Source organism: Eleutherodactylus coqui, chromosome 12, assembly GCF_035609145.1.
Source record: "Eleutherodactylus coqui strain aEleCoq1 chromosome 12, aEleCoq1.hap1, whole genome shotgun sequence".
NCBI classification, from domain to species: Eukaryota; Metazoa; Chordata; class Amphibia; order Anura; family Eleutherodactylidae; genus Eleutherodactylus; species Eleutherodactylus coqui.
The window spans coordinates 109,660,588-109,684,659 of NC_089848.1; the positions used below are offsets into that span (position 1 = coordinate 109,660,588).

The 24,072-nt window shown below is 49.9% G+C and overlaps 1 protein-coding gene across 1 annotated transcript in view; it reads right to left on the reverse strand.

The window, feature by feature from the left end:
- The window catches only part of CUL2 (cullin 2), an 80,171-nt gene extending 57,161 nt beyond the window's left edge, over positions 1-23,010 (reverse strand). Inside the window, exons 1-5 of the mRNA XM_066585744.1 lie at positions 22,685-23,010; positions 18,039-18,179; positions 5,890-5,992; positions 3,916-4,010; positions 2,249-2,354 (exon numbers count right to left, since the gene is read on the reverse strand). Of these exons, the coding sequence (XP_066441841.1) occupies positions 2,249-2,354; positions 3,916-4,010; positions 5,890-5,992; positions 18,039-18,157 (423 nt within the window). The 5' untranslated portion in view covers positions 18,158-18,179; positions 22,685-23,010. The remainder of the gene's footprint in view (positions 1-2,248; positions 2,355-3,915; positions 4,011-5,889; positions 5,993-18,038; positions 18,180-22,684) is intronic.
- Positions 23,011-24,072: the final 1,062 nt, after the last annotated feature.

Below are 24,072 nucleotides of genomic sequence, written 5' to 3' on the forward strand. Positions count from 1 at the left end.
CACGCGGGAAAACAAAATGGCGGAGTCTAAGGCGATATTTACTGCAAATCAGAGCAGAGGAGGGATAAAAGTCTTGTTTCTGCAAGGAAAGTCGGTGAAGGATATTGATGGTGAGATGTGGCAGACATTGGGGGATCAATGCCCTTCATACTCTACAGTAAAGAACTGACGGACCACTTCAGCCCCAATGATGAGGAACGTCCTGGACGACCGAGGGGGGGGGGGGGGGGGTTGTTCCGGAGATCGTCGATGCTGTGCCCAACCTCATACTGGAGAATCGGCCAATTTCAGCTGCAGGAATAGCGGACATCATGGGGATTTCTGGTGAACGTGTTTGTGTCATTATCCATGAACATCTGAACATGAAGAAGCTATCTGCAAAGTGGGTCCCCAAATGTTTGACAACAGATCAGAAAAGCATGCGAGTGAAAACATCCCGGTCCATTTGTCAGCGTTTCCAGACTGATAAGAACTTCCTGGATCGACTGGTCACTATGGATGAGACCTGGATTTATTCGTATGACCATGAAACCAAGGAGCAGTAAAGAGAGTGGAGGCACAGTGGTTCTCCTCGCCCAAAGAAGTTCAGCCACTAAGGTGATGGCGTCTGTGTTCTGGGATAAGGAGGGCGTGCTGCTAGTGGACTACCTTCACAATGGTTCCACCATCAATGCAAGGTATTACGTTGAACTTTTGGACCAATTGAAGGCCGCACTGAAGGCCAAAAGGCGCGGCAAGCTGTCCAAAGGAATCTTGTTCCTGCACGACAACGCCTCCGCTCACACGGCACAAGCGACCACGGCAAAACTGGTGGAGCTAGGCTTCCATCTGGTTGACCACCCACCGTATTCACCAGATCTCCCTCTCTCCGACTAACATCTGTGTCCAAACCTGAAGAAACACTTCAAGGGTACCACATTTCACACCATTTCTGACGCCATGACTGCTACGGATGACTGGTTTGAGGCACAACCGAAATCCTTCTTTTTGCAAGGCTTATATGTGGAAGAAATGGAAAGTTTCATCTTCCTATCTTGTTTCTTTCTGGGTAAAGCCAAAGACTTATCAGCAGCCCCTCGTATATATGTATGGCGAACAGTAAACTTATCGTAAAATAGTATAACCCCACTACTCATAAATATGCTCCAGTGTGTTCTTGTTAAACGGAGGTCCACAAGTGGGTGTTAGCTAAGGGCTCATTCACACGGGCATATTTATGCAGTGTAATACGCGGTGCTAAATTTTCATTGATTTGCATTGGGGTATGCCGACAAGTGTACTTTTCATAGAACTTGCTGCATGCGCTATTGTGGTGCGTATTACACACCGACAGCCCATTCAAGTCAGAACTTACAGGCGAATTCACTGCGGATTTTATCGTTGATTTCAAAGGGTTTTTTTGGGCTTTTTTTTTTTGCGCACGTAAATACACGATGGCTTTCAAATACAAAAAAAAAAAATGTCAGAACGAGTAAAATACGCCATAAACACGTAGAGTTTCTGCCTATGGATACACTGCGTATTCATGGGCTACACTCTGCACAGGCCCATGTGAATGAGCCCCAACTCTGCTGGACGCCGATCAGGTTTCACCCTACAGCGGTTAGCTGCTTGGCCCTGGAAGAGCAGAGCTGTCAGTCCGCAGACATACTGGGGCTTATTTACTCTTTAACTTACGACTGTCGTCTACCTCAAATTATACCAGAAAACCGTGGGACACGAAACAAGAGGTTTTATGAGTTTCTGCTGTTAAAAAAAAAAAGTCACAAATTTTTGATTCATGTATAACTTAAAAACCAGAAACTGATGTCAATTATAGCAGAAATATACGCCTCGTCGGGCATGATGTGCATTTCTGAAAAGTTGCATGGAGGTGCCGGGATGCGGTGAATCTGTGAAGAGGCCTGCACCTCTTCATACAGTCAGCATGCCGAGGGAAATTATACGAAACCGAGCGTTGCTAATTTCCCTGTCCTGCATGCTTTGCACCACATTTCATGAGTTTTAGACACTTTTTCCGACTTTCCCAAAAAGGGGACGTGGCCTAAATTGTGCCAAAAGTTTGCTGCAAACTAAGCCAACTAATAGGTGGCCTAATTTAAATTTAAACCACACAGTCTTGCACTGTGTAACTCTTAGTAAATAAGCCCCTGTAAGTCTGTATTAGCTCTCTGACGTAACGTCCAACGTCCCTGGGATCAGAGATTTACAGGTCTGCATGGGTGTGAAGATCTAGGACGCCACTCACTTCACCGATCTCCATCAGCGGCTCGTTCATATCTACGCCTCCGTAGCCGTACTGCAGGTCCGCCTCAGTCAGCTTGTTCTTCTTTATGAACTGCGTGTTGAGGTACCTGCGGAGGAGAAAGCATCGTGATCAGGCGGCGGCGGCGCTCGGCAGGTCCCATCAGATGGCGTGTGATCTGTAGCAGTATATTATAATGGTCATATCTGGACGGTGGGGGACTACTCAGGACAGGAGAGATGGCAACAAGGGATCCCTAGGCCCCGTTATGGTAGACCAATACGCCAAGAAGTCATGTGATGAAGCCAATTCTGAGGCCTTATTGAAATGAGTAACGACTTGCTTGTCATCGTATGTCTGTTCATGCCCCTTCTGTGTTGTGTAAACCCGCTTTTTGTTTTATATAAAATAGTTTTTTTCCAGCATTACTCAACAATCCATAAAAAAAAAAAAAATTTAGCAAGTGGGAGGACTCCATTTTTTGAATTGCACCCCCTTACTTAAATAAGCAACTCATTGAAGAGATTGGACCAGAACCGGCCATGCTCCGTGTAAAAGCCCCCCACATCTGAATAGCCCTATTGACTTTATAAGAAGTCTGTCGCCTCAATTTTGGTTGGGTAACAATCGTCTTTTAGATATGTGACGCCCCGAGGACTACAGCATTACCTTTATCTTCTTCCAGTCTGGCTACCATGTTGAGATACCGCCCCATTAGTTTCTTGTGCACCATATGCAAGTCAGCGGCAGACCGTCCAGTGGGCGGTCCTCTTCTGCCAGTCGTCCGAGCCCTTTCCATGCCTGTTCTTCAAAGAAACGCCCGCTTTCCTGCTGAATGGCACTTTTAGCGTCTCAACTTTAACGCACTTGCGCCACACTGGGCAAACAGCCGCATGTGCTGCGACTCCCTCTCATACCAGACTGCCATCCCACAAATGCGCTGTCATCAATGCGGCACAGGCATACTGAAGGTGGCATGTAGGATGTCTGCAGCGGGCAGAATTGGAGGCGTCACTCAGCAGGAAAGAGGACATTGTCTTGTAGACTAGGCATGGAGTAGGCCCGGACTGCTGGCAGAGGTGGACCGCCCATCGGACATTTGGATGTGGCGGGCAAGAAACTTTTCGGGGCAGTATCGACTGGAAGAAGATAAAGTTAATGAATCCTCGAGACGTCACACTTCTAAAAGTAAACTGGGTTACCAGGCCACAATGGAAGTGACAGACTCCCTGCAAGACCCCATTCACACAGCATAATTTCACGGCGTTCTCTGGCACGGACGCGGCACCGTTCTACTGAAAGCCATAGAAGTCCGCACACGATTCATCCGTGCTGTGAAAAAAAAACAAAACACACAAACAGAAGTCAACCTGTCAATTCTTGACGCGGCTTTCACGTTGAGCAGACATGCATATATTTGCTGCATTGACTGTGGCGCCGCCCTGGAGTTCGGCCGGGGATTAAAGTATCAGATTCATGTTGAAAAAGAATTTGATGCGGATCTGACTAACAATGGCGCGTGAATGAGGCGAATGGGTCAGTGCGCTGCGTGCAGCTAGCGATGTCCGAGTACGCCCTACCAGCGCTATGACCCCACTGCAGGACGCACTTTAGAGAACCGCTTATCAATTACACAGAGACAATTGTAGCATACTGGAAGCCATTGTTACCTATACAGGCAGTCCATGTAGTCGGCCCCTCGGCTGTATTCCTCCCAGGAGCGGTGATACAACACCAGAACTTGTTCCTCCGACGCCAACACTTTCTGTGAAAGACAAAGCGATTTAACAGTTCAGTGCGGAGACGGAAACGCTTGTGTGCAATTATCAGGACCCGGCCGCTGCCTTCCAGGATAACCAGCAGTCCTCCACATCCGTGTGTGATATTGCAGCTCGTCTTAAGAGTAGTCAGCTCCTGGGTCAAGGTCTTACTCAATGAGTGCGCACAGGTAAGGCCAGGGCCACACGGGCAGACCGGATTCAGGCTGTGAGCCCAGCTTGCGACCCAGCATACCTAAATTTTCTGTATCGCGTATGACCGCGGCGTCTCGCCGTTCGTCATGTGCAGTACAATTGTTTTTTTTCCCCAATGTTTGGATTTTCTGCGCCAACGCTAAGCGATGACACAGACACCTGCGCCCATACACAATGTTAATTGCGTATGGGCTGCGAGTTGGATGGCCTCCGTTGACTTCAATGGAGGCTGTCTGCACGGAGTCCGCGGCAGGATAGAGCACGTTGCGATTTTTCTTCCACTCCCAGATTACGCTATTCGTATTTGTGAGTGTATATGAAAAAAGTGAAAGTACAAGCTTTACAATGCCTGTGTTTTGCCGCGGATCCTCCGCACGGACGCAATTTGCCCGTGTGAGCCTGGCCTGAGCAAGAATGCCGACCGGACTCAAAGAGGTTGGCTGGAAGTTTAAGGAATGATCCTGGCTGCAGAAGAGGCTTATTTTCTTCTACATAACCATTACCCCCCCTTCCCGTTAGAGGGCATGGAAACATGCGTGCGTGAAAAACATACAAAAAAAATATATATATGCACATTTTCCTTCTCAAGCGTTAAGAAAGCCTCATACTTGGTTTGCAGGCTCTCCTCCACTCAGGTTTCTGTCTGTTTCACATCTTTCACACAGAACAAAAATAAAAAAACATCCTTGTTGTTGCTGGCACATCGCCCCATGTCTGCAGGGCATTAGTAGTCAACAACATTGAAGCAGTATGGGGGAACACGATCATATGAGCAATCACTGGTCCCCATGCTGTCAGAATCGGCTGGTGTGAAGGCCAGATAAAACGAGCACCGATCTCAGTGATCAGCGCTCGCTATACCGGTGAGATCGTAAAATGCTTTCATCTAAAAAAGGTCCATTTAGACAACGATAATCGCTTAAAAGCCATCTTTTGAGCAATAATCGTTCTGTCTAAATGCGCTGCCATCGTGCACTGTTTGTTCATCGCTCATTTCTATCCAGCTAGAAATTCGGGATGAGCCTCATCAGTGCCGCACGCTGATATCTCAGCTGGCGGCACTGATAACATTCTTTCAGCTGTTATCCCGCTGGGCCTTCCCAGTAGGATACCAGCGTAAAGCTCCGAGAACAAAAGGAGTTGCATACAGAAGACAGCCCTCCTGCTGTCTTCTGCATACCCCATTCGGAGCACTCAGCTGTATACCAGCTGAGCGCTCCAAAAACACAGCAGCTGTATACAGATGACAGCGCTCCCGCCGTCTTCTGCTTACTCCATTCGGAGCACTCAGCTGTATACCAGCTGAGCGCTCCAAAAACACAGCAGCTGTATACAGATGACAGCGCTCCCGACGTCTTCTGCATACTCCATTCGGAGCACTCAGCTGTATACCAGCTGAGCGCTCCGAGAACACAGCAGCTGTATACAGAAGACAGCGCTCCAGCTATCTGCTGTATATAGTGTGCGCTTCATTTACACAGTAATAAGCTCTTAAGTGGCTAATTAGCTACTTAAGAGCTTATGCAATGTGAACTCTCAAAACTTTTGAGCGATCATATTGCCATGTAAATGTACGCAACAATTATCCTTCAAAATATGTCTTTTGAGCGATAATGGTTGTGTCTAAATGGGCCTTAACAGTCAGTGATTACAGGAGATGGAACTTCTTACCGCATGCAGCTGTAAAACATGGTTTTCCAGGAAGGTTTTAGTTTCGGCGTAGAGCCTCTCTCCGAGAGGTTCTGGATAGGCAACACAGAGGGCATAAATATCACTGAGCCGCAGGTAAGGAAACAAACCGACTTATACATGTGATACAATAAAGACTCAGGAGACGCTCCAGTGCCGGCCATAAAGATGGCCGCAGCGCTTACCTGACTACCTGGTACACACTGTATTAGTACGGGTAGTCTAAGACACTACATGCCGCTCGGACTGGCCGGACGGCTCATATGGCAGCACTGGTTAACCAAAGCCCGTGTGAGTAATAGGGAGACCTGCATTGTTTTACCGATCTGTGTGCGGACAGGAGGTCTAAAAGATGAACTTTTCAGAAAGAAAAAAAAAAACTTGTAGTCCAAGTCAGGAGGGTCTGACAGCTTCCATAATGAGCGGTTACAGAACTTCTGCTTAGGAGCAGCAGGAAGCACTTCCACCTTTCTCTGTAGCTCCAGTCCAGGACTTGCAGTAATGCAATGGTGGCTGAAAAAGAGCTTACGAGATAAAGTACTTCCTGGTGGGTATGCTGCAGGCACTATTACCACTGAGGGTCTCATTACAACTAGGACAACAGGAAGGTGGTGGGGGGCAACTATTACTACTAGGACCACTGGCAGCCACTATTACTACTACCAAGAAGATGGGGGGAGCCACTATTACTACTAGGACCATGAGGGGCCACTATTACTACTAGGACAACGGGGGGGGGGGGCACACTATTACTACTAGGACCACTACGACTATTGGGGGTACTATTATTATTAGGGGAAACAGAGGGCATCATAGGCATACCGTCAGGGGTCGCAATGGCGACCAGGCCCCAGCGCTCAGGGGGGCCCAGAGGCTGCCCTCCGCCACATACCCGTGCACATTCAGTGCATTACGGGCTGGTCACTCTGTCTGCAGCACCTCATCGATCACGCAGAAGACATTGCGGCCAGCCTGAGAGGAAGCAGAGAAGAACAGGAGGAGGAGGGAGGCAATCACATGGACTGGCAGGGACTTGAGCACAGTGATGATGTCATCATGTGCTGCCCCTGCCTCCTGCTGGACAGAGGCTGCTGCGTCTGCCTATCCTGCTACTATCACACAAAGAAGTTGTCCGGGGCCCGGGCTATGTGTGTATATCTATCCATCTCATAACTATCTATCTCCTATTTCTCACATCTATCTTTTTATCTATGTATCTTTCTCATATTATATATGTTATATCTATCTATCCATCTCATATCTCTCTATGGCCCCGTCCACGGACCTGATTACGCCGGCAGTAAGTCACCGGCGAATCACGCCATCTGAAGCTTCGCGGTCAGCCTATCTGTCAGACAGGGGGCCTATCTATCTATGGCTGGTATACGTTATACATCTCCCTGTATTTACTGCATATCATTTCACACTTTACACACAATTAAAAAACGCATCAAAAACACGTGCAGTTTTTAATAGTGTTTGTGGTCTTTAAATACTGCATGCAGTTTTTTTAATGCGTTTTTCCTAATTGTGCTTCTAAAGACCAAAAACATGACCCCCCCCCCCCCCGCCCAAGGCCGCTCTCAAACATGTGTTCGGAAAACGCAGCTTGAAATTGTGGCATTTTTACCGGAATTTCAAGCATTTTTGAACGCATGGTGCAGCGTTTGACAGCGCTGTTTAAAGCACCCCATCATTGCGATGGGTGATGAGGTGTGTTAAAAAACACGAAAACACAAAAACAGAACAGAGTGCTCGAAAATCGCGGCGTTAGGAACATGGCGTTCAAGTACAGGTTTGGGAAACCCCATTTAAATCAAGGGGAGGAGTGTTGTACCGCAGTTAGCGCGGTGTACCAAGCGATGTACTAATAGCGGTAAAAAGCGGCATGTGTGAGAGAGCGGCCTGCAGGGCTACAAATATTCATGTAGTGCAGGTAATGCGTCATGTTAGGAAAGATCACACCAAGGGGCAGATCATGTATGGAAACTCGTTTGGTAGCTGTGTGCATCTAGGTATAGGTGGGGGAGGTCCAACCTGAAGTTTTGCACCTGGGCCCCTGAGCCTTTAGGTACACCCCTGGAGGGCATGATACCTATGGCGACTGCTGCATCTATTCCAGTCAACTATACACTGAACCTTCCACTTCTTTAGCCCACTGGGAAAGTTTTAATTAGTATGAAATATGGTTATCCTACTTTCTGTAGGGCGCGTCTTACAGTCCGAGAAATACAGTATCCATCAACAGCAACTCCCAGGAAGCAGCTGCTGAGATGTCTGGGATCCCTTCCTGCGCATCCGCCTGTCAGCGAGAGGACTTGGGTTGTGATCATTGTACGGGAGCGGCCCGACAATACGGAGTACAGCCGCTGCTTTCTCTGCACGCAACGGGCTGCTGAGGAATAGCAGAGCATTAGCTCTCACAGCGGTGCCAGCGTACCCACAGGCTCCACAACTACACATCTGCCAGTCTCGGGGAGCGTGCGGGCGAGGTGCGAGATCAAAGCAAACAGAAGTAACGTGTGGCTCTTGGCAATCAGTCACCTAACTACGCGGTCCTAATGAGGATGTGCACAACCGCCGGATCATTCATCAGCTGCCATTACAGCCGCTGCAGGCGGCCTGCAAGACATCCTGGAACCGGGACGCTATTAAACAGGTGCTGGCAGCAGGCTGACAGCAGACTGACAGCCGAGGAGGTCGCAGACTCTGCGGTAATAGAATACCTGCAGAAAAGCCTCCATAATCCACATGTATGATCCGCGCCAAGAACGCTGCTGTGTGTCATCCATCACTCATTTACCCAACTGCACCTTTATGTACTTTATCAGTAAATCTGCTATCGCCTTAACACAGGCCTGCACAACATGCGGCCCGGCAGGGGACAGCTGGCGGCCTGCGGACGGTGACACCACTAGGATGTCACTATCCTATTGATATAGTCATGTCATGCTAGCCACAAGGCCTACAATTTACTGATAGCAGCAGTAGCGGCCAGCATGATAGAACAGTGCAGGGTAAAGGACCTTCAGTCAATGAGTCATGTGACCGGCTGCCCAGCATGCGGCTGGTCACATGGCTGTCACTAAAGTCAGGGAAGGTCCTGCAGGCCCCGGGAACGGCTAAATTTTTCAACTTGTCCTACAGGGTTTGGAGCCGCCTTCTTGCTGCTTTTAGTGCATTGTGGGGTAAAAGGGTTTTCTGTGATTCTGTTGGGCTTTTTCGCAGGTTCCAAAGTAGAAGTAGTGCAGCAATGTCTGCAATGAGTGGGTTTTTTAACCCCTTAACACTACAAGACGTACGGCTGCGTCCTGCATACAATGCGGCTGCTGTCTGCTTCTTACAGCTAGCACTTGCCCACAACAGCTCTGATAAGCCGCACAGCTCATCGGAGCTGTTAACCCTTTAAATGCTGCAGTAAGATCTGAAAGCGGCATGTAAACCCCCAGGCCCTTGTTCCGGGGTCCTGTACGGCCCTCTATTTTTTTTTATAATAAAAAAATCTAAACAAAAACATATATACGGTATTGCTGCGTCAGTAAAAGTCCTATCTACCAAAATAATGCGCTGTTTACTCCGCACGTTGAACTTCATCAGGGAAAAAAATAAAGAACACCAGAATTACGCTTTTTTGGTCACCCAGTCTCCAAGAAAAAAAAATGTAATAAAAAGCGATCAAAAGTTGTATGTACTCCAGAATGGTACCAATAGAAACTACAGGGCGTCCCGCAAAAAATGAGCCACCGCACAACTATGTTGACAATATATTATATTATATAGCAAAAAAAAAGAAAGAAAAAAAAACAAAAAAAACAAAGACACTAAGTTTGGTATCGTAGTAATCGTGCTAACGCATAAAGTTATCCTGTCATTTTTGTTGCAGTTTGTGCGCTGTAGAAACAGGATGCACCGAAAGATGGCGGACTATCTTTTTTTCCCCCATCGCACTCCTCCTAACATTTGTTAAAAAGTTTTTCAGTACATTATATGGTACAATAAATAGCACCCCTAAATACAACCCGTGCCGCAAAAAAAAAAAAAAGAAACAAGCTCCCATAAATAAAAGGGTGAGGACTTGTTAAAAGGGGGGAGAAAACCCCCCCTAAAAATGTCAAATGAAAAAAGGGGACGTTCCTTAAGGGGTTAAACCTGCATACACATTCTGTGTGTAAACAGCGGCGTGAACCAACTGCGGTCCGTGCGCAGATCTAGTCACTACAGGCAGCGTGCCCTGGGGTGTAAAGTAGTTGAATCTTTAACCTATAGAATAGGCTTTTAGCAGCTTCCTTACAAAGCGCGCCCCAAGGAACCATCCGCCGCCCCAAGAGGTTTGCAGAGGTCAATTTCAATGGGGTGAAATGGAAAAAAAAAATACAATAGCGCCAAAATAGTGCATGCTTATATGTCAGGACCGCCATTCTTGTAAGTGGAAGGGATCCCAGCAGATGGCCCCCACCCATCAGGCACCATCTGTCCCGTGCATAGGGGATGAGCGATTATCGTGAAACCGGTTAAATATCATTTAGATTTTTTTGTTTACAGACTGCAGGAAAGATGAATTGTGAAGTTGGCACAGAATTGTGTGTCCAAGAAACTCAAAAAGGGAAAGACAAGTAAAAAACAGTTTTTTAAAACATTATATTAAGCATAAAAAAAAAAAAACGCATTCGGAATAGTTATGCTATTAACACTTTATCACTACATGGTGAATGCCATAAAGAAAAAAATAAAATAAAATAAAAAAGGGTTTTCTTTTCTCTCAATTCTGCTAATAAAAAACTGCAGCTTCTCCGACTTAAAGGGGTTGTCCCGCGCCGAAACGGGTTTTTTTTTTTTTTTTTTTAAACCCCCCCCCCCCCCCCCTCCCGTTCGGCGCGAGACAACCCCGATGCAGGGGTTAAAAAAACAAACCGCTCAGCGCTTACCTGAATCCCGGCGGTCCGGCGTCTTCATACTTACCTGCTGAAGATGGCCGCCAGGGTCTGCTCCCTCCGTGGACCGCAGCTCTTCTGTGCGGTCCATTGCCGATTCCAGCCTCCTGATTGGCTGGAATCGGCACGTGACGGGGCGGAGCTACACGGAGCCGGCATTCTGCACGAGCGGCTCCATTGAAGAGAGCAGAAGACCCGGACTGCGCAAGCGCGGCTAATTTGGCCATCGGAGGGCGAAAATTAGTCGGCTCCATGGGAACGAGGACGCTAGCAACGGAGCAGGTAAGTAAAAAACTTTTGATAACTTCTGTATGGCTCATAATTAATGCACAATGTTCATTACAAAGTGCATTATTATGGCCATACAGAAGTGTATAGACCCACTTGCTGCCGCGGGACAACCCCTTTAATAGCAAAATAGAGAAGTAAACAAAAACCTTTTTAAAAAGTTACAAGCGTGCGTCCGTGCAAGACTAATTAAAAAGAAGACAAAAAACCCTAAAAGAGAAACACTGAAAAATACATAAAATGTGGTATGGCCGTAATCACACCGACGGAAAGAATAAAATTATTAAAGTTTATTTTTTTTCTGCACAGTGACCACTGTAAAAAAATGAAACCGAAAAACAGTGACAACCGCCGACTTCACTTCTGTTCTACAGCACTATTTTTTTGGTCACATTTTTTTCAATACCTTATATAAAATACATAAAATGGTGCCAATAAAAAAAAAAAAAACACCAAACGAAAAAATAACTGTTTGTGGTGGGACGAGCGTTAGGCAAACAAAAACTAGACAACCGGCATGATATGAAGGCCTGGAGCGGACGTGGTTCTTGTCTGGCGAGAAAAAAAGTGAGGGGGGAGTTTACTCATCACGCCAGTCGTGAGCCAACAACGCATCACATGGAGGGCCGGTCTGGAGGAAGAAAGCCACAGAGTCCGCCCGGAGCGTAAACAATACAGGGAGAGTCAACAAGAAGAGCGCAGAAATAAAGAGGACTTCTTGATCCGTGAGGGACATAAAGACCGAAGAACTCTAAGTTTATAATGCGCCTTTATAGAGGATCGATGTGGAGCCAATGGTGACGCCGTAGACTCAGGGGTCCGGCTCTGCCTGGCATATCGGCGGTGATCAGCAGTGGAGGTGCCTTGGCTTTAGGTCATCTCGTGTGACCAATGAGACCTACATGAAACATCTGTAAGGTGCAATGTAAACTAGCAGAGTGCATCTATGTCTTTAGCTCATTCTTCTGCTTCATCTATGAAGGAACCAGCGACACTCTTCTTTCTGTATGAAGGAGCAAACTAAGAACAAGCGCCATCCCACTGCAGTAAAGCCGCTGAACATCTGAAGGCTTTCATGCTGGCGGTCCTCGTTCCAGTGAGTGACTTTTTATTGTTTTTATGTTTGGAACACTCCTAATGAATGAATAGGAAGTCTTACTGAAATCCCGTATTCGCCAAGACTCCCAGGACTTGGCCGCTTCTCACAGAAGATCAGCCCAGAATCCGCAGCCAGAGGTTTTTGTTTTGCAGTCCACATTCATCTGGAACATGGCTAATACCTACAAGTGAGATGACGTAACCGGGCGACCTCCAACACGCCCGTTCTCATGTAAAACATTACTATTACATTTAAAGTGAAACGATCCGCCTTTTATCACCTTATTATCAGGTCCCAACTTCTGAGCCGATGAGCTTTTTACTCATTATAACCTATGAAGATTTACATTTTTTCAACACAGCATTATAAATCCCCTCTACGACCACTAAAGGGAGCCTAACCCATTCACAACCGCCAACGGTAAATTTACATTGCTGCTGGCTGGGCTCTGTGCAGCAGCGACATAAATTTACGTTGGGCACTGCATCGGTGATTGCTGTCTCCCATCGATAGTCTACTCGGGTGCCGTCATCAGGACCAATTAGTGATGGTTCATGATGACAATCATTGACAGCCAATCACAGCACCACCCAGAAAAGTTTGTATACTACTGGCATGCCAGCGTCTCTCCCCCTCTCCCATCAGTGTGAGATAAGAGGCGAGCGTATATATAAACCCCCCACATTAACATCCTGCAGCCACATGTGTTCCTCTCATGGCGGCTTCCAAGAGGCAGCAGGATAATGCTTGGCCGCACATACAAGGGGGTCACAGGAAGCCTCCAAAACACTGTCACACCTCCGTGGCCGCCCGATCGCCAGATTTATCACCAATAGAACATGTATGAGACCATCTGAAACACCAACTTCCACAGCCTATGGGTTTTCACAATCTAAATGTTCAGTTACAACAAATGTGGAGCAACATGTCGCAGATACCATACAGAACCTGTATGCCTCCATGCCCGCCCGCATCACATCATGTATCCAAGCTAGAGGTGGTACAACAGGGTACTAGAGCCTCCATGCCCGCCCACATCACATCTTGTATCCAAGCTAGAGGTGGTACAACAGGATACTAGAGCCTCCATGCCCGCCCACATCACATCTTGTATCCAAGCTAGAGGCGGTACAACAGGGTACTAGAGCCTCCATGCGCCCCATATCACATCTTGTATCCAAGCCAGAGGCGGTACAACAGGGTGCTAGAGCCTCCATGCCCGCCCACATCACATCTTGTATCCAAGCTAGAGGCGGTACAACAGGGTACTAGAGCCTCCATGCCCGCCTGTATCAAATCTTGTATCCAAGCCAGAAGCGGTACAACAGGGTGCTAGAGCCTCCATGCCCGCCTGTATCACATCTTGTATCCAAGCCAGAGGCGGTACAACAGGGTGCTAGAGCCTCCATGCCCGCCCACATCACATCTTGTATCCAAGCCAGAGGCGGAACAACAGGGTACTAGAGCCTCCATTCCCGTCCGTATCACATCTTGCATCCGAGCTAGTGAAGGTACAACAGGGTATTAGAGCCCCCATGCCCGCCCATGGTTTTTACAAGTAGTTTATATATCTGACTAATAGGTTAGCACAGTATGTATGTAGAGATGTGAATACTGCAGTTGAAAAAACACCACATTTTAAAAATTTTCCTCAATTTTAGAATTTATACTAAATAAACACAAATCTTATCGTCTACTTTTACCAACAAAATAAAGTAGAGGAGCCCGCAGCGTCCGGATGACTCGGATGTAGAACCTCACAGTTATTCTCTGTTAAAGGGACACGTCAGATTTCAAAATTTGGCCCGTAATTAAAGGCTCGTGCCCGTGAACGCATTGTTAAGACGCTGCGGGTCTCCCTGTAGTACGCGGTAAAAACACGCTCATGAACATAAGTCATAAGGCAGCGATTCCCAACTGAGGCGCCGCGGCTCCCAGGCTGGAAATCACTCAGCCGGGTATTAAATGGGTTTTCCAGGCAGCGCCCGCCGGGATGCATCGGGATGGGAGCAGAAGCCGCTGCTCTGACCGCTGTGTAGTGGCTGGCGATCGTAATTGCAGATGCAGCTCCTACTTAAATGAATGGGAGCTGCGCTAGTAACTGCAGGCTGGGGGGGCGCTGCTGAAAAGATTGGGAAACACTGCATAAAAGGCATAAACAGGCTTGGTCTTGAAGGGGTTAAAGGGATTCACGCTGAAGACATCTATTCCCTGTCCACAGTCCCAGCAATCCCCTATATGTCCCTTGGAAACAGCAACGGTGCGCGTCTGACAGCTATCGCATTCACTTCTATGGAAAGGAGTAAGAACAAGGTCCTTTGACAATCTCTGTCTGTTCCGTAGAAGTGTATGGTGCGACGGTAACATCAAGCACTTGGGGTAAACGAGTCTGGGGTCCCTTGGGGTTCAGCAGTGAAACCCCCAACATTGACATATTTATCCCCTGCCCTGTAGGCAGGGAATAAACGTAATTTGTGAGAACCCCCGTAAGCGTTCACCGCTACTGAGCGCCCCCTTCTGGTCAAGTGGCGTGGAAGTGGGCGCAAAGCCCAACCAGTGGCGGCAGCAGGCAGGCTCCATAGCGTTTGGCAGGTGAGGCAGGAGCGCAGTATTCTGAGGTGAGAGGAGCGTTGATAGGTGCCAGCTGAAATCAACTGTGGATCCGATATTGCAGAAAGGTCGTGGATTCCGAGTCATCACTAGGCAACGACGAGGGAAAACCGGGGATTAAAAAAATAAATATGTAGTGCCCACGTCTGACGGCGGCTCACCGCAACCATGTGCAGCATGAAGATAGATGAGAAGTACACACGGATGCCGGCCGGCCACATGGTCGGGTGCTGCGGGCTCCCACATGCAGAATCTGACACATTGGTGTGCACGCAGCCTAAATCTGCACCAATGATGTGGAATTTGTCGCTCTTTTTGCTGCAGCATTTCTGCTACATGTGAACGGACCCCAAACCAAGGAGTCTGAGGGATTCTTTTTTTTTTTTTGCGGAAGGAGTGTATTTTTCAGTGTTTAACGTACTGAAATACTTAAAAAAAATTCTAAGTGGAGTGAAATAGAAAGGGGGGGGGGGGGGGGGGGGGGTGGAGGGGGTACCAATTCCGCCGTTATGTACACACACACAAAAAAAAATTATAGATATCTATAGATCTATCTTCGGAAAGAAAAAAAAATATATATATATTTTCCGCCGCCATGACTCTTTTTCGCGGGATGTCCTGTAGTTTCTATTGGAACACTTTCGGGGTACGCAGGACTTTTTCATTGTTTTTTTTTTTTTAGTTTCTTGGAGTCAAGGTGACCAAAAAAAAGGGCAATTCTGGTGTTGTATACTTTTTTGGCAGCATTCTCCATGCGGGATTAATGATCTGTTACTTTTTAATCCAACTTTCACGGATGCAGCGATACCACATTTTTTTCCCTTATTTCTTAATATGGGAAAAAGTTTTTCGTTTTTTTAAAAAACAAACCTATTACCTTTTATTTTTTTCCTAATAATTTTTTAAACTCATTTTAACATTTTTCTTTCAGTCCCCTGAACACCGAACTGGGCATTTAAAGGGTTAATAGCTACGATCTGTGTGAACGCCGATAGTGGTTGTTGTGGACGGGTGTCAGCTGTCAGCCCCATTTCTAGGCGGCATCTTTCCGGTGGTCTTCATATAGGGTTACCTCTGAAATATCTCCGGTCCGTATCCGTTATGTTTAGAGGTCTAGTTGATCAGCTGCGGCGTCTATATTAAGGTTCTGTCTTTGTTTTCAGCGTTCGGCCCGGTCTCCATGCATGGGGTGCCGATCTCCCAATGATTGAGGATATTTTCAATAGACACCAATATGGCCGTGATGTAGATAGGAGAAATATGCTGCGCGTTGCTCTAGAATTCGCTTTGGGTTTTGGGTGACATCATGTTGTAGTGTATATGCAATTAATAAAAATGTATTTTTTGGCACTGTGACTCGCTGGCCTTTTTGTTGAGGTCTAGTATATATGGGGTGTGAGCAATGTGCTTAACAAGGTGGAGATCACAAGGACTAATACCGGTCTATTATACACAGGGTTGTGGTTTTATCTATATAGAGTCATGATGGAAGGATTCTCTTATCCACCCTTCAGTGGAGCACCCGGAAAATCTCCAGGGCTTGCTGCACTGACCATGCAGTTAAACCCCGGAAGATTTCCGTGGACAGCTCTAGTGTCACCTCAAATCTTCTGGGGTTTTTCTGGCATTGTTGACTCATTCAAAAAAAACCAGCCCTGTGAGGCATGAAAGGGTAATAATAAACCTGCCACTGAAGGGGTTAATATACAGACTTCTATTCATATCAGTTGGCTGTAATGTATAATGAGTGATATGGATATATCCAGGCACCCAGTGATATAAGAAAAACTTCTTGTGTCCTTTTACAGGTACCGGATGATAATTAGTAAGGGGTTGTGAAGGTACCTTATGGTGTTGGCCCCCTCGGACGAAGTGAGTGACATGTATTTGCCCTGTGAGTGACATGTAGTTTTTGGTTCATGCCATCCTATAAGGGACAATGGCCGATATTGGCTGTGCCCGTGCGGTATTTCTGTAGGGCTCCCACTCACTTGTGTTTTTTTTTTCACACTGCGATATTGCTGCGTTTTTCGGGACTTTCTAATGTTAAAAACGCATCTTAAGTTGGCGTTTTGCAATTTTTGTGCCATGCGGTTTCAGCAATAGAAAGTCCCATTGACATTCGCGTAAAAAAAAAAAATTTAAAATGCAGCGAGATCGCAGCGTTTAAAAAAAACGCAAGTGGGTGGGAGCCCTTATATTTGTGTACACACTGCAGAGGTTTAGGAGAGCTGCCAGTGTCGCAGTTTGGCGCATGCGTAGTGGCGCAACTATGAACTACTTGAGTACCAGTTGTGGGATCTCCCTCTCGCGGCGATTAAAATCCCGCGCATGCGTGGTGGCCTATTAAAGCCACAGAGGATATGGGCAGAGGGATTGGCTAACGGTGCACACATGCGCTATAAAGTACGGAGGACGCTGCATTCAGTGAGCCATGGTGGTCAGTAATGACATCTGTATATGACTGCAACTGAGGGAGCGACACCCGTGCCACGGAGACCTCGGCCTATCACACTGCGGGTGGTGGTGGTGGTGGTGGTGGTGGGGGGGGGGGTGTCCTGTGTTTGTGCCATTGGTGTATGTGTATTGTATATACACACACGTGTTCTTACCATGTTTCCAGTGTGCTGGTCCTGCTTCATTCTGAACATATGGTAAAGTGTGTCAGCTCTCAAAGACCGCCAGCACCCGTGTATAGATGCGACCATCAATCCCACTCCATACAAACCCTGCGCACCCAGGACACAACTGTACGCCCCGGGGTGTGACCGATATACTGCTGCAAGGGGTTCAGAAGGGTAAAACATGGGGACGGCTTTCCTTTTAAAGGGACTGCAGAAAGAGTGTTCATGTGTGTTGTAAATGTCATATCGGGGTTCCCCGCTGTGCCCAAGACGAAGGGGCCTCCTGTCCTAGTGGACCTTTTGCGGCTCTGTAAGACGGTTCTCCTGCAGTGGCCGCTGCGGGGATTGTGTAGCTGGTCACAGCTGGGGGTTCTGGGCGCTGTGGTCCCTGCATTGAGGGTGGTCCCTGCATTGAGGGTGGTCCCTGCATTGAGGGTGGTCCCTGCATTGAGGGTGGTCTCGCGCATCTCCACACCCCCTTCATACACCATTAGGAAACACAAGCACAGGAAACATACACAGACGGCCAACACCACGAATACTTGATCTCCCCAAACAGTAACGCTGTGCAAAGGATACGAGAAGCGATCGTTCCATGTTGCCCTCTCGACGTAATCCAACTTGACAACGGCGTTGATTGTCGTTAAAAGTTTGTTCCATGTCTCATCAAAATCCACGACTCGTGGCTTCAATGACATGGTGCGGGGTCAGCGATAAAACCTGCGGAGAGGAAGACAGCGTCAGCAGCAGCAACGGCAGTCCTGTCTACTAAATAGAAGCTGCCAGGTTTCAGGCGACCCTCTAGCATAAAACAGTCGGCGACCGGAGGACGGAGTGTGCGTTATCTTACCATCACGGGGCCTCTGCGCCAGCGCCCCACGTTCCAGGCCCCGCTTGCTGGCGCCACAGCAAACTACCCAACTCTGCATTAGTATTTCAGGGCAATTCTCACTGCTCTCCGATTGACCAGCGCTCATCATGTGAGCGGCGATCTCCGGTCGGACAGCCGGTGTAGTGCGTCGGTAGCCCAGTACCCTGGTATAGCGTAGATTAGATAGTCAGAAGACCGCTGCCGCCATCTTGGAAAAGCAAAAATGGGGCCTGGAAGTAGAGGATCCGCAGGACCACAGCGCAGAGGACCAGTGCAGGTACTACAGCGTCCCCCTCCGGTCCACGGACACAACCTTCTTTTAGGACTGGGGGCTCATTCACACCGACGGATGCAGTTATGGTCCAGGAAACACGCAGCCCTTATCACGGACTGCAACTGTGCCGATTTGAACCTTTTTTTTCTGCACGAGTATTCATTGGATTTTTTTTTGTGTTTTGCACACAAGACGGTCTCATTGATTTCTTAGGATTATTTCATGCGGATTTACGCCATCCCAGGACTTTAATGGGCGATTTCAGTCCATAACATGGACCACAAGACACGCGGCCAAAAGTCACGTGAAAAACATGTTCACTTGAATACCCCAACACAAATCCCTGGGGTTACCCCATCCATGTGGAGTCCAGAGTACGATCAGCAAGAAAACCACATGTAATCCCGTGCCCAAGGGCAGCCTGCATGGAAGCCGCGGCACGAAACGGACTGCAGACTTGGTCCGTGGGAAATTGCGCAGCATGTCAAAGCGCAGAAGACTTGTTAGAAAAATCCATCATGTGAACACAGCAGAAAGAGAAAAAGCGGAAAGAAAGATGAAAAAAAACAAAACAAAAGATCCTGAAAGTGCGAGGCATTGTAGCCACGTCTTACACGCTGCCCTTACCTGGGTTTACCTGAACGGCAGGGAGGGGCTAAAAACCGCACCGCCAGGTACATGCTGCCAATATAGTAGGCTTAAGCTGCTTCCAAATCGCTGCTCCTCACCAAGGTAAGCCTGAACGGACCGAGACCGCGCAGCGCAAGACATCCGCAGACCGTGAGGGAACCTCCGCGTACATAACGGTTGGCCCAACGCACTCAGGAGGAAGGGGTTCCCATCATCCTCCACACCCATGTACGTCCGTCTGATTTGAGGATGGAGTAGTGCGATTCGTAAATCCGTAGAACATTCTTCCGTCGCTCAACTGTCCGATGAGGACGCTCAGTGCTCCACTGTAGACGGGCCGATGTATCTTCTTTGACGGAACTCGCCAGATGTTTGCAGGATGAATGGAGGGAAATACCAGCTAAAGTGTAGGAGATGTTAGTAAGTAGTGTGCCACGGCGAAAATCCAATGTCATTAGGGCCAAAGGAGCACGACTAAGGTGTAATGTCCATGGACGGGCGATTCGCGGTTCAAGCCACCCATAAGAAGACATGGGCGTCCACAGCTGAATTAAAGCCTGCGGATTTGTCTTGCATGCTCCATTTTGCTGCGGTTCCCACAGGGACGGCTTCCATTGAAGTCAATAGAAGCCGTCCGATCCATGAAAAATCAGGGGATTAGGGGGGGAAAAAAAAAAAATTATATATATCTATCCATCTCTGAGCATGTGCGGCGGCCCGCGCTTCCACAGGCATCCGCAGTGAAGACCTGTACAGGTAAGAAGGGTCCGCAGGCAGGGTTGGAATCCACTGCGAGCTCCTGCATGCAGAATCGGACCCGCCAGCAAGGAGAACTTCCACAGCTATGAATATAGATTCGCCTATGAAGCGAGATGCGGCAGATTTCTGGATGCATTCTGGGGGTTCCCCGGAGACTCCCCAATGGTTGCTCAGACATGAGGGGCGACACATTCACCTTCCCACCACTCCCGATCCTCGCTACGGGGTGCAGGGAGCCGGTGGTGATGCTCCACTGCCGGTACGTGTGACCACTGCAGCCAAGCGCTGCCTGAAGCAAGCCGATGATTGGCTGCAGCGGGACAAGACTTTTGCGCTAATTACGTCATCACTCGCTCCCGGGACGCGGTGGCGAGAATAGCTGAGCAGTACGAAAGCATCAAGGGGGGGGGGGGGGGGGCGAGGAGTTCTGTTAGAGCACAATCAGTGACCCCAAATAACCTCTTAGCAACTTGGCTCCCGCGACTGGTACAGATCCAATATGGAGGGAGCACCGCACTAAGTACGTGAAAACCCCGATCCTCAGCCGGCAAAACCTAGTAAAATATTCATCAATCTTCACAACTCCCAGCGGCTCCCATCAGTATATCCCGCTAGTGCAGAACGAATAAGCGCACAAAAACGGTTTGGTACGGGAAAAGGCGGTGCATCTCGTGGCGCCAAGACGGCCATTTTTAAAGCCGATTATAGTCCGATGACCGGCTGAGTGAGAAGTGAGCATGTATTAGGAGGCGCACCCCGCGACCGTCCGCCGCGTCCAGGGGCCAAACCTGCGCCAGATGAATACATTACTGTATCACGCTGCTCCGCGACGGACGCACGACTAAAATGTGCCGCTTTAACAATCAATGCGCGTAAACCCATCTGGACCGTCCTGCTGACCGTATGGCTCTGTCCGCGGTCTGTGGCACACACGAGAATTACAACCGTCTGAAGAAGCGCTTACAGAAAAACTTAAGCCGGTACAAGCCGCTCGTGGCTGCGGGGGGGCCATAGAAGCGCCACGAGGTCTGTTCTTGGCCCACCGGGCTGTAGCGTGCATGCTGCAGACAGTCGTATTGGGGGCAGCAGAGTAACATCGGCCGCCGGTCTGTATGAGCCCGAGGCCAAACCGGGCGCCAAGTTGTAGAGCTCACAACGCCAACCCACCTCTACTGATTGGACTGGCGCTAGTGGCGGACGTAGTACCCGCCCACATGTCCGCGTGGCCTCGGGCTCTTACACCCAGTCTGCCATCAGGGCTGGGGGTGTTGTGGTCCGTTAAGCCGGAACGAGCTGCTGGGCAAACGACGTCGGACACTCGTCCCAGGGATACTCGACTGTCAACACAGCAGCGAGTCCGTGCGCACGGCGAGGGGCCGGCGGGCTGTAATATGTGAGGGCAGTGAAGGCTACTAAGTGTTGTCAAAGAAGACGCCACATTTGCGCCACTGGTGATCCGGCGTCTGTTCTGAAGGAGCTTTTACACGGCACCATTATCAAACAAGCGGAGGCAAAAGATATCGTTTGGTCTGACCGCGGCCGACGACCGGACGACGATCCATAACCCTTCGCTGTTCGTGCGCCCATTTCCTGCAGCCATAATCGCCGCCGTCTCGCTGACCGTTCGGTTTACCCGGCGCTCGGCCCTCAGACAGCGGATGTGAAGGATTCATCTGCAAGGCCCCTTGGTGACTGCCACATGGGGGCGCTACGCCTGCCGGGGTCTCTGCCATCTCCATCACCGCCTCTCAGCCTGAGTTTCGGCAAGGTCTTTAGCGCCATTTCTCTCGGTGAGCGTCCTCGCGATGATCGTCAGGATTTCCTCTCCTCCGCTGCGATCCCGCGTCCCGGAGGAGATTCTCCGTCTCACATAGAGGCGGACACGTCCGTGCGGTGCCTTGTGTGGCGCCGCCGCCAGCGAGTCTTCAGGCGTTCATCGTGAATCGTACGCGCTGATCAGGAGGAGACGCTCCTTCTTCCAGCAGCCGGAGGATTTCAGCCAGGTGAGATTCCCCCGTCGCTGACCCCCCGGCCTTGTGAAACGCCGACGGTCCTTATCCGCCACGCGCTTCGAGGGTCTCATGACACGTTCGTGCGTTCCCACCGCAAGCAACCTGACCTTTCACAAAATAATCCCGCTGCCATCGGAGCGTTCCGTTGTAGGCGGAGTCAGCGGGACGCCCGCGGTGACCGGTGGTACAAGCGACACTCTACATAACGCTGCGCGCCTCCATCTTCGTATTTTATCCATTTTCTCTGTTCGCACGCCGCCGCCAGCCCCTCCTATGTGACATACAGCAGACGCCAGGCACAACGGGTCTCCATCTACCGGCGGCGGTCACCGGCACAACCGTATTCACGTAAGTTGGCGATACCAGTTTCCCGCGGTCGTCGGCGCGGACGGTCACCACGTTTGGGGCATAAACATCCGCCCCCGCGCTGCGCTGCCAGAGACGACCGCAGGCTGATAATTGGCGCAGGCGCTGCAGTGACTCCGGCTCCTCTGGGCCCCCAGGGGTCCGGCCCACCCACTGGGCCCCGCGCAGGCAGCCGGTCTGGGGCCCCAGGGCTGCACGGCCTGCACATGTGAGCTGCGCTGGGGCCGGTGGGGAGGCGCCGGGCCCCGGGAGGGGTGCGGGGAGACTCGGGGACTCGCTGCCCCGGTGAGGGGGGACCACGGGCCGTCGGTACCTGTCAGTGCGGAGCCTCGGGGGGAGATCATCAGCTGTCACCGACACCGCTCACTCCGCTGCCATTACCTGGGATGCCGGAACGTACCATCCGCCCTACTCATGGGGGGAGCCGGGACTTGTACTCCCCGCACCACCGACCAGAGCGCCCTACACCTCCGCACAGAGCACCGTCCGCTGCCTCTCACTGCTCCCCGCTGGTGATGCGCCGGGGGCCGGGGTCACAGGCTGCAGGACGACGGCAGACTGCAGGGATCGGAGCCGACGCCCCCCGTCTGCGGTATAGACTGGTCCAAAGTACGGCAGCTCCGGAGGCTCAAACGGCGCCAGCTCCATCCCCTGATGACAAGCAAGAAAGGGGAAGCCCGGGGAGGAGGCGGCTGCAGAGTGTGGGAAGCGGCGCCGCAAGAGGGAGGAAGTGTCCGCGCTGGGCTGCAGGACAATAAAGTTACACTTGTTTGTAGGAGTGAGACCAGGGGCCCCTGCCTGCGGGCTGCTGAGGGCCACAAGCCCTCTGCATGGAACATCACATGGGTGGAACGTTCTAGAACCAACTAGCAGAAAATGCCGTCCTGCAGAATTTTCCGCGCCGAAGTCTAAGCTGCGGGCGAGCGGAGGCCCGAATGCAAATGGCGGAACCTGCCGGTGATTCCACGTTAGGCGCCTCCTCACGTGGCGGCGCTGCTGCAGCGGAATACGAATACCGCAACGCTACAGAGTTGGCCACATTTTCGTTTTTATAATGTGTAGCAGAGCGCAGCGCGACACCCCAGAGGGGCGGCTAACAGGAAGAACTGGGAGGGTGACGTGGCACGGTGCCACTTACCAGGCTCTGATCCCGGAGGGATGCCCCACTGCCAAGGCCAGAGTAGATTGCCGGCTGAGCTTCAACACTCCTATGGCTGGGAGTGCCAATAATGGAGATGAAGGGGGTTGTAGTAGATATCACTCGTGACGCCACCGTTCCCACACCGTTATCTATGTGGCGGAGTAATGAACACTAGAGATGATTCTCGTTACTCGATCCGAACACCACGCGGTACTCGAGTCAATTCCATTTCCTTCCCCGCATGTTTAGCGCCATTTTCTGGCCAATAGACATGCGGGGAAGGCATTACCACTTCCTCCTGTGACGGGCCAGCCCTCTCCTGCCCCCCTGCAGTGAGTGGCTGGGGAGATCAGATGACCGCCGAGTACTTAAACTGGTCCTGCCCGCGGCTCGCCTCAGACGCATGCTGGCAGAGGTTAGAGAAAGTGCTGCTGCTTATACAGAGAAAGTGTTAGAGTAGGATCCTGTCTTCAAGAACCCCAACGGTCCTTCTTAGGGCTACTCCTTATCCTGTGCATTACTGTTGTGGCTGGCTGGGAGCAGTAGTGCACCATTATTTA